We start from the raw sequence: 12,688 nt of genomic DNA on the forward strand, positions 1-12,688 counted from the left end.
AATATAGTCTCCAAATCATTCTAAAGTTTGATTTATTTAACCAATTGCAAATAAATAATAATAATTAAAAAAAAATATACGGATGGTGTAATTGTTAGCATTACTGCCTTACAGCACTGAGGTCATGGGTTCGATCCCCACCATGGCTCTAACTGTGTGCAGTTTGTATATTCTCCCCCTGAGTGTGTTTTGATGAGAGTACCATCATTTGGACTGGAGAGTCTCAGCACATCCAGGTTCTTTAGACCTGACTAGACTGGAAAGGTCACTTGGGCAGTACTGTAACATGTCCGATGATATGTATGGACTGAGTATCCCATTTCCGAAAATGTGATATCTAAAATATTCCGAAATCCTACGTTTTTGGAGTGGGACTGAAATAGTGACATCGTTGCGTACTGATGGTTCCGTGTCCACAAACTGTGTTTTATGTACAACATTTTTTAAAATATTCTATAAATCGACCTTCCGGCTGTGTATATAATGTGCATATGAACATCTAAATGAGTGTTGTGCTTAACCCTTTGAGCGCCAAGTGAATTTGTCAAAATAGGTGTGAAAATTGGCAAGTAAACATTGTTATTAATCATAATGGCCTGTAATGTTACCTTATATAGGAAATATGTTTTTTTTCACAACATTTTTTATTTGAATTTATATAACAAATGTGAGCGACGCTGGTATTTTTAGCAGATATTTTGAACACCTCCCACAGAGATGTTGGCACTCAAGGGTTAAACTATCTCCTTATGGTATGCAAATATTCCAAATATATATGAAAAAAAAGCTGATATCCAAAATATTTCTGGTCCCTAGTATATCAGATATGACAGACTCAGCCCGTTTGGTCATCTAGGATCTGTGGCTTTTTGCCCATTTATCTACATTTTGACTTTTAGGGGGAAATTTACTAAAGGAAATTTGTAAAAAAAATAGGTGTATTTCTATCCAGAAATACACTTATTTTTGACATTTACTATCCCGAAAATACGTCAATTCGTAGTCGTATTGATGTGCTATCAATATGAATACGAATTGCCGTATTTTCGGGATAGTAAATCTCAAATATAAGTGTATTTCTAAATACAAATACACCTATTTTTAAAAAATTTCCTTTAGTAAATTTCCCCCTTAATTACCTAATTGTGTTTTTACCAGTAATAGTTTGGAAGTCACAATTGCTTATGAAGCTCATGTTCACTACCAGCATTTAGAAAGGGGTTAACCTTACATCCCAGAGTACAATGTCTGCCTTCTATTGTATTATTGTTATATGCTTCCATCTTTGGGCAGTATAAAGTGTCCCTAATAAAATGTGGTCATGACGTGGCTGAAAACTGTTAAGTTCCATCCCTGCGGCTGCTGCTAATGTTTTCTTGCTGTAATCTGTACCAGAGATGTTTACTATAAGTTGATCCGTGGCCGTTCGGCCTGTACAGGATGTACAATTGTCAGTGAGGTTATAGTGGCTTAACCCCTTCCCGACATTTGACGTACATTTACGTCATGGTCGGGAAGTACTTCCCGACACATGGCGTAAATGTACGTCATGGCTTTAAACTGTCACCGCGTCTATAGACGCGGTGACAGTTTAAACATGTCTGCTGTCCCTGACAGCAGACATGTCCCTGCATGCCCAGGGGGGGCTGCGATGCCGCCCCCCGTCGGCGATCGCTGTGATTGGCTGTTCAGTGTGAACAGCCAATTACAGCGTTTTCTGTGTCACCGGCGAATAACGTTCGCCGGTGACACAGGGATCGGAGGTGATTGGTGCTGTAAAGTACAGCACCAATCACCACGGGGTGTAAGGGTGACACTGGTGTCACCCCACCTCACCCCGCCCGCCCCCAAAGGCCGTGATTGGTTCGTCGGACCGACGAACCAATCACAGCCATGGAGGGGGATTTAAACTAACGGTGACTGCACTGCAGACGCCATTCCGGTCTGGAATTGCGTGCAGTGCGGTCACCGTGTCTATCTGCCGTAGTATACTGACCTGATCCTTGCAAATACTTACCTGATCACTGCTTGTAGCGTGCTGGATGCTTCCTGGATCCTGTTACTACTTGTGACTTCCTGTGTTGTGCTGCTGCAGTGTGATAGCGTTATAGATAGAGAGAGATAGAGAGAGATAGAGAGAGATAGTGACAGAGAGTGCTATATTTTGTGCTGCTGCAGTGTGATAGAGTTATAGATAGAGAGATAGAGAGAGATAGAGAGATAGTGACAGATTGTGCTATATATTTTTTATATAACTGACTGCTGCCCCCCCTTTTGTGCTGATCAGTATAAATTAACTGATCAGCAACTTTTTGGGGGCGCAGGTTTTTTTTTAAATATATATATCTGTCAGTGCTGCTGCTGCAGTGTCATAGAGTGATAGATAGTGAGAGATAGAGAGATAGTGACAGAGAGTGATAGAGAGTGCTATATTTTGTGTCTGCTGCCCCCCTTTTGTGCACCCCCAGCAACTTTTTGGGGGTGCAGGGGTTATTTTTTATATATATATAACTGTCAGTGCTGCTGCTGCAGTGTCATAGAGTGATAGATAGTGAGAGATAGAGAGATAGAGAGAGATAGTGACAGAGAGTGATAGAGAGTGCTATATTTTGTGTCTGCTGCCCCCGCCTTTTGTGCTGATCACTATATCTGAGGTGATCAGCAACTTTTTGGGGGTGCAGAGGTTTTTTTTTTTCTATATACCTGTCAGTTGCTGCCAGTTGCACTGTCAGTTGCACCAAAGGTTGTGCACCTGCTGCCCCTCACTGGTAATCAGTGTCGCATCAGTGATCACCTTTTTTTTTTTTGAGGGTGCTGTGGGGTCTTTTTTTAATTTTTTTTTTACACACACTGTGATTTTGTGGGTGTCCTGTGGCCACTGTGCGCTGATCAGTGACGTACATCACTGATCAGCTTTTTCGGCACAGGGTTGATCTATTTTTTTTTTTTTTGATCAAATTCCTGTTGCCTTTGAGCGCTGTTCAGTGACGGACGTTACTGACCAACATCTGTGCTCAATTTTTGGCGCAGGACCTTTTTTTTTTTTTTTTTTAACCCCTTCAGTTTTTTTTTTTTTTAACCCCATCAATTTTTTTTTTTTTTTTATTGGGATCAAATTCCTGTATAAAGTATTTTTTTTTTTCTGCACTACATACACACTACACACTACATACCCCCCTGGTTGAAATAAAGTTTGTACCCCCCCCTACACTATACACGTGTTGAAACATTTCACTACCAGAAACACAAAAATAAAAATGGCATCCCAAATGTCATCCCAAATGTCATCCCAGTCATCCAGAAGAATGTATTCAGCGGAGGAGGCATATGCCATGCTTGCCTCTGACTCTGACACAGCCAGTGAGGCAAGCGGGGAATTTGAAGGATTCATCTTAAGCTCCTCTTCCTCCTCTAGTGATGAGGGACCCCCTCAAAGACGCCCCCGTAGAGCAGCTGAGACCCCCCCCCCCAATAATTGATCTCGTATGGACCCCACCACCAGACAATTTTGAGCCCCAGGTTCCTGAGTTTTTGGCCATGCCAGGAATCCAATTTGATTCCACAGGTCTCAGAGAAATTGACTTTTTCAAATTATTTTTCTCTGATGATTTTATAAATTTAATGGTGGACCAAACTAATTTATATGCCCAGCAGTTTATTGCTCAAAACCCCACGTCATCATTTGCTAGGTGGACCCCTGTAGATGCAGTAGAGATGATGACGTTTTGGGGTCTGGTGTTTCATATGGGCATAGTAAAAAAGCCAGAAATTAGGCAATATTGGAGTACAGATGTTCTGTACAGCACCCCATTTTACCGTATGGCCATGACTCGGGCTCGTTTTGAGATGATCCTTAAATTTTTGCATTACAACGATAATGCACAGTGCCCACCCAGAGATGATCCCACCTTTGACCGGCTATTCAAAGTCAGGCCGGTCATTGATCATTTCAGTGCCAAATTTGCAGAGATGTACATCCCTGAAAAATTTATTTGCATAGACGAGTCCCTTATACATTTTAAAGGAAGGGTTAAATTCCGCCAGTACCTTCCCAGTAAGAGGGCAAGGTATGGCATAAAAATGTATAAGCTGTGTGAAAGCACCTCAGGGTACACCCACATGTTTAGGGTATATGAAGGGAAGGATTCAAGAATTGAACCGCCAGAATGCCCCCCCTCCCTCGTAGGTGTTAGTGGAAAAATTGTCTGGGATTTAGTGCACCTCTTCCTGGATAAAGGTTATCACCTCTATGTGGATAACTTTTACACTAGCATCCCCCTGTTTAAGGCCCTTGGTTCAAGAGGTACAGCAGCTTGCGGTACTGTGCGTAAGAACCAAAGAGGCCTCCCAAAAACGCACATTGCCCAAGTAATGAGAAGGGGTGAAAGCAGGGGAATATGCACCGAAAATATGTTGTTGGTCAAATATAAGGACAAGAGGGATGTCCTTATACTGACAACAATTCACGGAGACAGTACCACCTCCGTCCCTGTACGAGGTACCAGTACCCACACCTCAAAACCTAATTGTATCCTGGATTACAATAGGTACATGGGCGGAGTGGATCTTTCAGATCAGGTACTGAAGCCGTACAGTGCCCTGCGGAAAACAAAAATCTGGTACAAGAAGCTGGCCGTGTATATCATCCAGATGGCACTGTATAACGCTTACGTGCTATTCCGTTCTACCGGCCAGAGGGGGACATTTATGCACTTTCAAGAGGAAGTCATAAAGGGCCTAATATTTGGGAACCAGCAGGCAGAGGGCCCCAGTACTTCTAGTACTGGCCCCCGTATTGTACCAGGGCAGCATTTTCCTGATGAAATCCCCTCCACTGGAAAAAAGGGCAGGACACAAAAAAGGTGCAAAGTTTGCTATAAAAAGGGAATAAGAAAGCAAACTATTTTCCAGTGTGACACTTGCCCCGACAAACCCGGCCTATGTATAAAGGAGTGTTTTAAAATATACCACACATCTATGGATTATTAGGTTCATAATTTCACCGTGCTTCGGGGGTCTTGCTAATGCCACATAGCACCCACCATTCATTCCACCAGAATCTGAGCCGCAAAATCCAAAAATCACTCCTTCCCTTCTGAGTCCTTTTTTTGGTCACATGTGAGGCATTGCCGTACTCTGGAGAAATTGGGGCACAGATTTTGGGGTGCTTTGTCTCCTTCCTTCCTTGGGAAAATGAAAAATTTTGAGCCAGAACTGTATTTTTTGTGTAAAAAAATGTAATTTTTCATTTTCACTGCCCAGTTGTATCAAAATTGGTGAAACCCCTGGGGGTTTGAAATGTACACTATACCCCTAGATGAATTCCCTGAGGGGTGTAGTTTGCAAAATGGGGTCACTTGTGGGGGGGTTCCACTGTATTGGTGCTTGGGGGGTCTTGCTAATGCGACATAGCACCCACCAACATTCCACCAGAATCTGTGCTGCAAAATCCAAATATCACTCCTTCCCTTCTGAGTCCTGCCACTTTTTTGTCACACATGAGGCATTGCCGTACTCGGGAGAAATTGGGGCACAGATTTTGGGGTGCTTTGTCTCCTTCCTTCCTTGGGAAAATGAAAAATTTTGAGCCAGAACTGCATTTTTTGTGTAAAAAATTTAATTTTTCATTTTCACTGCCCAGTTGTACCACAATTGGTGAAACCCCTGGGGGTTTGAAATGTACACTATACCCCTAGATGAATTCCCTGAGGGGTGTAGTTTGCAAAATGGGGTCACTTGTGGGGGGGTTCCACTGTATTGGTGCTTTGGGGGTCTTGCTAATGCGACATAGCACCCACCAACATTCCACCAGAATCTGTGCTGCAAAATCCAAATATCACTCCTTCCCTTCTGAGTCCTGCCACTTTTTGGTCACACATGAGGCATTGCCGTACTCGGGAGAAATTGGGGCACAGATTTTGGGGTGCTTTGTCTCCTTCCTTCCTTGGGAAAATGAAAAATTTTGAGCCAGAACTGCATTTTTTGTGTAAAAAATTTAATTTTTCATTTTCACTGCCCAGTTGTACCACAATTGGTGAAACCCCTGGGGGTTTGAAATGTACACTATACCCCTAGATGAATTCCCTGAGGGGTGTAGTTTGCAAAATGGGGTCACTTGTGGGGGGATCCACTGTATTGGTGCTTGGGGGGTCTTGCTAATGCGACATAGCACCCACCAACATTCCACCAGAATCTGAGCTGCAAAATCCAAAAATCACTCCTTCCCTTCTGAGTCCTGCCATGCACCCAAATGGTATTTTTTGGTCACATGTGAGGCATTGCCGTACTCGGGAGAAATTGGGGCACAGATTTTGGGGTGCTTTGTCTCCTTCATTCCTTGTGAAAATTAAAAATTTTGAGCCAGAACTGCATTTTTGTGTAAAAAATGTAATTTTTCATTTGCACAGCCCAGTTGTATCAAAATTGGTGAAACCCCTGGGGGTTTGAAATGTACACTATACCCCTAGATGAATTCCCTGAGGGGTGTAGTTTGCAAAATGGGGTCACTTGTGGGGGGGTTCCACTGTATTGGTGCTTGGGGGGTCTTGCTAATGCGACATAGCACCCACCAACATTCCACCAGAATCTGAGCTGCAAAATCCAAAAATCACTCCTTCCCTTCTGAGTCCTGCCATGCACCCAAATGGTATTTTTTGGTCACATGTGAGGCATTGCCGTACTCGGGAGAAATTGGGGCACAGATTTTGGGGTGCTTTTTCTCCTTCATACCTTCTGAAAATGAAAAATTTTGAGCCAGAACTGCATTTTTGTGTAAAAAAATTTAATTTTTCATTTTCACTGCCCAGTTGTATCAAAATTGGTGAAACCCCTGGGGGTTTGAAATGTACACTATACCACTAGATGAATTCCCTGAGGGGTGTAGTTTGCAAAATGGGGTCACTTGTGGGGGGGTTCCACTGTATTGGTGCTTGGGGGGTCTTGCTAATGCGACATAGCACCCACCAACATTCCACCAGAATCTGAGCTGCAAAATCCAAAAATCACTCCTTCCCTTCTGAGTCCTGCCATGCACACAAATGGTATTTTTTGGTCACATGTGAGGCATTGCCGTACTCGGGAGAAATTGGGGCACAGATTTTGGGGTGCTTTGTCTCCTTCATTCCTTGTGAAAATGAAAAATTTTGAGCCAGAACTGCATTTTTGTGTAAAAAATTTAATTTTTCATTTTCACTGCCCAGTTGTACCACAATTGGTGAAACCCCTGGGGGTTTGAAATGTACACCATACCCCTATATGAATTCCCTGAGGGGTGTAGTTTGCAAAATGGGGTCACTTGTGGGGGGGTTCCTAACTTTTAGCATCTTATGGTGCCTAGAATCCTACATGGTGCCTAAAAAATAATCTCATAAAAAGGAGGCTCCAAAATCAAGTAGGTGCTCCTTCTATTATGAAGCCTGTGGTTTGGTCATCGTGCACACTAGGGCCACATATAGGATATTTATGAAAACAAAAGAATTGGGGGAATCAATTTTTAGTCACATTTCTCTAGTAAAATCTACTGTGTTCCTTAGAAAAATGTATTAAAATTGCAAATCTGCAAAAAAAATGAAATTTTGAAATTTCACCTACACTTTGATTTAATTCCTGTGAAACACCTAAAGGGTTAACAAACTTCCAAAATGCTGTTTTGAATACTGTAAGGGGTGCAGTTTTTGAAATGGCATCATTTATGGGGGTGTCTCACATACAAGTCCCTCAAAGTCACATCAGAACTGAACTGGTCCCTAAAAAAATCAGTGTTTGAAATTTTCTTGAAAATTTGAGAATTTGCTATTCATATTGTAAGCCTCCTAGTGTCCAAAAAAATTAAAAGGAAGTTGAAATAATGATGGAAACATAAAGTAGACATATGGTCTATGTTAGTTATTAACTATTTTGAGTGGTATGATTATTTGTCTCACAAGCAGAAAATTTAACATTTTGCAAATTGCTAAATTTTCCATTTTTTTTACGACATTTTGGTATTTTTCACAAAAAAACACAGACTGTGTATCGACCCAAATTTACCACTAACTTGAAGTACAATGTGTCACGAGAAAACAATCTCAAAATCACTGGGATAAGTAAAAGCAAAAAAAAGTTATCCCCACTTAAGTGATACATGTCAGATTTGAAAAAAAGGGCTCTGTCAGGAAGGCAAAAACTGGCTGTGTCAGGAAGGGGTTAAAAAAACTATTTTTTTTTTAATCTTTATTGCTGCAATAAGGAATATTCAGGAACCACATGACTGAAAACCCATTTAGGCCCATAAATGCTAGTTGTATAACCTTCATTACATGTACATGGGCAGTATGTCTGGCGAGTCCCTGAGTGCCCATACACGTGTGTTAGCAGCATTTAAAGGGGGTCCTACATGTGTATTAGCCTAGGGCACCTGGAACCTTTACTCATTCTTCTTCTTTAGGCCCTTATTCTGATTCACTCACAACGGAAAATTCCTTCTCAAATGGACAAAACCATGTGCACTGCAGGAGGGGGGCAGATGTAACATGTGCAAAGAGAATTAGATTTGGGTGGGGTTTTACTTCAACGGGAGATCTATATTGCAGTGTAAAAAGAAAGCAGCCAGTATTTTCCCTGCACAGAAACAAAATAACTCACCCATATAGGGTTACCACCTAGTCCCTTTAATTCCGGACACATGTAAATTACACAGGTTCTGTTGCAGTTTAAAATCAGGTGAAGTGGAGTCTTGAAGTCAGCCAGCCACAGAACCTGTGTAATTAATATGTGTCCAGAATTAAAGGGACTAGGTGGTAACCCTACACCCATATCTAATTCTCTCTACACAAGTTACATCTGCCCCACCTGCAGTGCTCATGGTTTTGCCCATTTGAGAAGGAATTTGCTTTTGCAATTGAACCAGAATAAGGGCCTTACTCAGATGTAACTAGAAATGTGTTACGCGTCTCTGGGCGAGAACTCACAGTCTCCTGCTTAAAAATAAGTTCAAATAATCTGTGAATGGGAATAATCGCCTGAAAGCGAGTAACATATGTGTATTTACTTAAATTTTTATTAAATGTATATTTTTTGATTATGCAAATTTATTTCATTTTCACCATTGTTTCAGCTGCACTCATTCATTTGTATTTGTATTTTGATATTTTGCAGTTACTAGCAATTTACTATACAGATAGAGCCATCCAGGTTTGGCCCACTTTAATAGGATTAAGTGTCAGATTTAATCCTATGCTAATTCCCCACTGTATTGTTCTATGGATTGTGTTGCAGCTGAGAACAATAGGCCTTGGTGAGCCATGGATCACCAACGCTATCCGGAGATGGCTAGATGAAGAAGGCTCCATCTTTATGATGTCTTATATGATGTCTTATATGATATCCTATATGGTGGCATTTGAGTCCATACTGCGTTAGGTGGTTGTCAGGTCCATATCGGCTTCATCTTATAGCCTTTGGTGTATTGTTTTGCAGTCTATAAATAGATCTGGGATGATAACTGCCAGGTTATTCTGCCGTGCGGTGCTGATGGGGTATATTACAGGAGATGTTGGGGAGGAAATCACAGGGGAGTTCCAAGCAAAATGTCACAACCAAATGCGAGGCGAGTGTGTTGTGGAACAGTTTTTAAAATGTGAGTCCTATGGTCACTGTGTTTACATGCGGACATTGGAGTACATGTAAGAAGCTTGGAGGAGTGGCATCTACCCCCATAAAGAATGTTATGTGCAAGTTTATGCACCAGCCAATCAGCTTCTGTCAATTTACATATTGGAGCTGATTGGCTGGTGCATTATCATCCTGCACATAACGTTCTTTATGGGGATAGATTGCACCTCTCCAGGCCTCATACATTTAACCCTCTGATCCTTCACGTCTGCCCAAACTGTCTGCGTGTAGTAAGGAGCTGATGCTGCAGTGCATTCTGAATGGACAATTGGTGATTGATTTATTGTAGTTAGTGAGCAGCTGTAGCTATCAGCAAAAAAAAGAAAGGTGTGATATTGGGGTAGAGTTACAACGCAGCATGTTTTCTAAGATGCTGTCATCAGTGGCTTTTTAAACGGTAATAGTAATAGATGCAAACCCAGGCATGTAAGCCAATCCGCACCTTGTGACTCTACGCCTTCATATGTCTTCTGATGCTACAGAAGAAGGGATTGGTCAATTACTGTCTTGTTTAGCTTGTGCATGCATATAGCAATGTAACCCAGTGAGGGTTCCAGCAAAGCCTATAGAGCAGAGGTTCCAAAATGCGGTCCTCAAGGCACCCCAATGGTTTAGGTATATCTATGCATCAGCACAGATGGTTAAATGATCAGACCGACTGAGTTACTAATGAAGTCACCTGTGGCCAAGCATGGATACATACCTCCCAACATGACCCTCTCCAGGAGGGACACTGCTCTGTTCCCTCTTACTGTATGATGGCCATCACCTGTGTTGAACAGGTTAATTAATGAGAAAGGTGTTTCACCACAGTTTCTGGCAATCATACATTACCAGGGATTACCAGGCATTTTCTCCCTGATGGAGAGGGTCAGGTAGGCAAGTATGCATTAGGTCAGGGATGGCCAAACCTGTCCTCAAGATCTACCAACGGTGCATGTTTTCCAGGCAACCTGCGGATCTATAGTAGGAATGAATGCAGCATGTTTTAAAATGTGACAGTTAGTAATGACTACAGCTGTGCACCAGCTAGGTGGTCTGGGTCATGTGACAGTTAGTAATGACTACAGCTGTGCACCAGCTAGGGGATTTGGGCCATGTGACAGTTAGTAATGACTACAGCTGTGCACCAGCTAGGTGATTTGAGTCATGTGACAGTTAGTAATGACTACAGCTGTGCACCAGCTAGGGGATTTGGGCCATGTGACAGTTAGTAATGACTACAGCTGTGCATCAGCTAGGGGATTTGGGCCATGTGACAATTAGTAATGACTACAGCTGTGCACCAGCTAGGGGATTTGGGCCATGTGACAGTTAGTAATGACTACAGCTGTGCACCAGCTAGGTGATTTGAGTCATGTGACAGTTAGTAATGACTACAGCTGTGCACCAGCTAGGTGATTTGAGTCATGTGACAGTTAGTAATGACTACAGCCAGCTGTGCACCAGCTAGGTGATTTGAGTCATGTGACAGTTAGTAATGACTACAGCTGTGCACCAGCTAGGGGATTTGGGCCATGTGACAGTTAGTAATGACTACAGCTGTGCACCAGCTAGGGGATTTGGGCCATGTGACAGTTAGTAATGACTACAGCTGTGCACCAGCTAGGTGATTTGAGTCATGTGACAGTTAGTAATGACTACAGCTGTGCACCAGCTAGTGGATTTGGGCCATGTGACAGTTAGTAATGACTACAGCTGTGCACCAGCTAGGTAACCTGGAAAACGTTAGTAGATCTCGAGGACCGGTTTGGCCACCCCTGCTTTAGGGTTACAGTCACTCGACATGGTCATTAGGTCGACACAAGCAATAGGTTGACATGAAAAAAGGTGAGTTTTTCACATTATTTTTTTAATACTGCTGCCAGTATTGCTCTGCAGTAGTGCCCGGAGCCTCCTCTGCAACCTCTCTGGTTTTCTTTGGAGTTAACCCTTCGTTAAATAACACAAAGTGGTGAAAGAGCCTTTAAGACACCTCCTAAAAATATACTTTTTCATTTAGTCACACAACTAGGATTAGGTTCAGTTAATAAAATACATTAAAGGATCTATGTACAGTAAAGTAAAGGTACACTGCAACGATATAACTGATGCTAAAATTGGATGCAATTTCCCTTGAACTCCCCCTGGACCTTCCCGGGAGTGATTGCATCCAATTTGGTACTTTGGTGTCATTTTTTGCATAAGATATATCTCATGCGATTGATCAAGCCAAGATAAATCGCATGAGAGATATCTTAGTATACTATTGTACCATATGATATATCTGATGGGCTGGATTAGGGGCTAGAGGAACTGGAAACGTCAGTCAAACCTCCTGCAATATATCGCAAACGATATATCGCATGCGTGAAAAAGCACTTTATTTTCCATCTGATTCCGATAAATCACAGGTGCGGCGGTCCAACCAACCTAGAGGCTTCTATCCGAATCTCACGGGACCGCGCATCGCATCGGATCAGATGAAAAACACAAATGATGTGGCACTTTTCAGACGAGATATCGTCACAAAACATCGAAATTGGCCAAAATCGGGCAAAATTGTTCTAGTGTAAGGGGGCCTTAAGTCTTCGAAATTGATAATGTGGAGAGACAAAGGAGCAGATTTATTAAGCTCGGTGAAGTGGCAGACTTGTGGCATCACAGATGGTGTAATGGTTAGCATTACTGCCTCACAGCGCTGAGGTCATGGGTTCAATACCCACCATGGCCCTAACTGTGCAGAGTTTGTATATTCTCCCCGTGTTGGCGTGGGTTTACTCCTCCCACAATCAAAAAATATACTGGTAGGTCAATTGGCTTCAAACAAAAATTAACCCTAGAATGTCTGTGTGTGTGCGCGTGTACATGTGGTAGGGAATATAGATTGTAAGCTCCACTGGGGCAGAGACTGATGTGAATGTTCAACTATACTCTGTAAAGCGCTGCGGAATATGTGTGTGCTATATAAGAAACTGTTAATAAATAATAATAAATCACTGACCAATCAGCTCATAATTGCCATGTTACAGGCTGTGTTTGTCTGAAAAATGATTAT

At 42.2% G+C, this 12,688-nt stretch overlaps 1 protein-coding gene across 4 annotated transcripts in view; it reads left to right on the forward strand.

The window, feature by feature from the left end:
* Positions 1–12,688, forward strand: part of DOK7 (docking protein 7) — a 117,394-nt gene that overhangs the window by 1,405 nt on the left and 103,301 nt on the right. Inside the window, exon 1 of one of the 4 annotated variants that reach the window (XM_083151841.1) lies at positions 11,378–11,481. The exons of the other annotated variants lie outside the window; for them this stretch is intronic. Coding sequence (XP_083007967.1) covers positions 11,472–11,481 — 10 coding nt within the window. The 5' untranslated portion in view covers positions 11,378–11,471. Of the gene's footprint in view, positions 1–11,377; positions 11,482–12,688 lie in introns of those variants that run through there. 4 annotated transcript variants of the gene reach the window in all.

Source organism: Crinia signifera, chromosome 1, assembly GCF_055691185.1.
Source record: "Crinia signifera chromosome 1, ASM5569118v1, whole genome shotgun sequence".
NCBI lineage: Eukaryota > Metazoa > Chordata > Amphibia > Anura > Myobatrachidae > Crinia > Crinia signifera.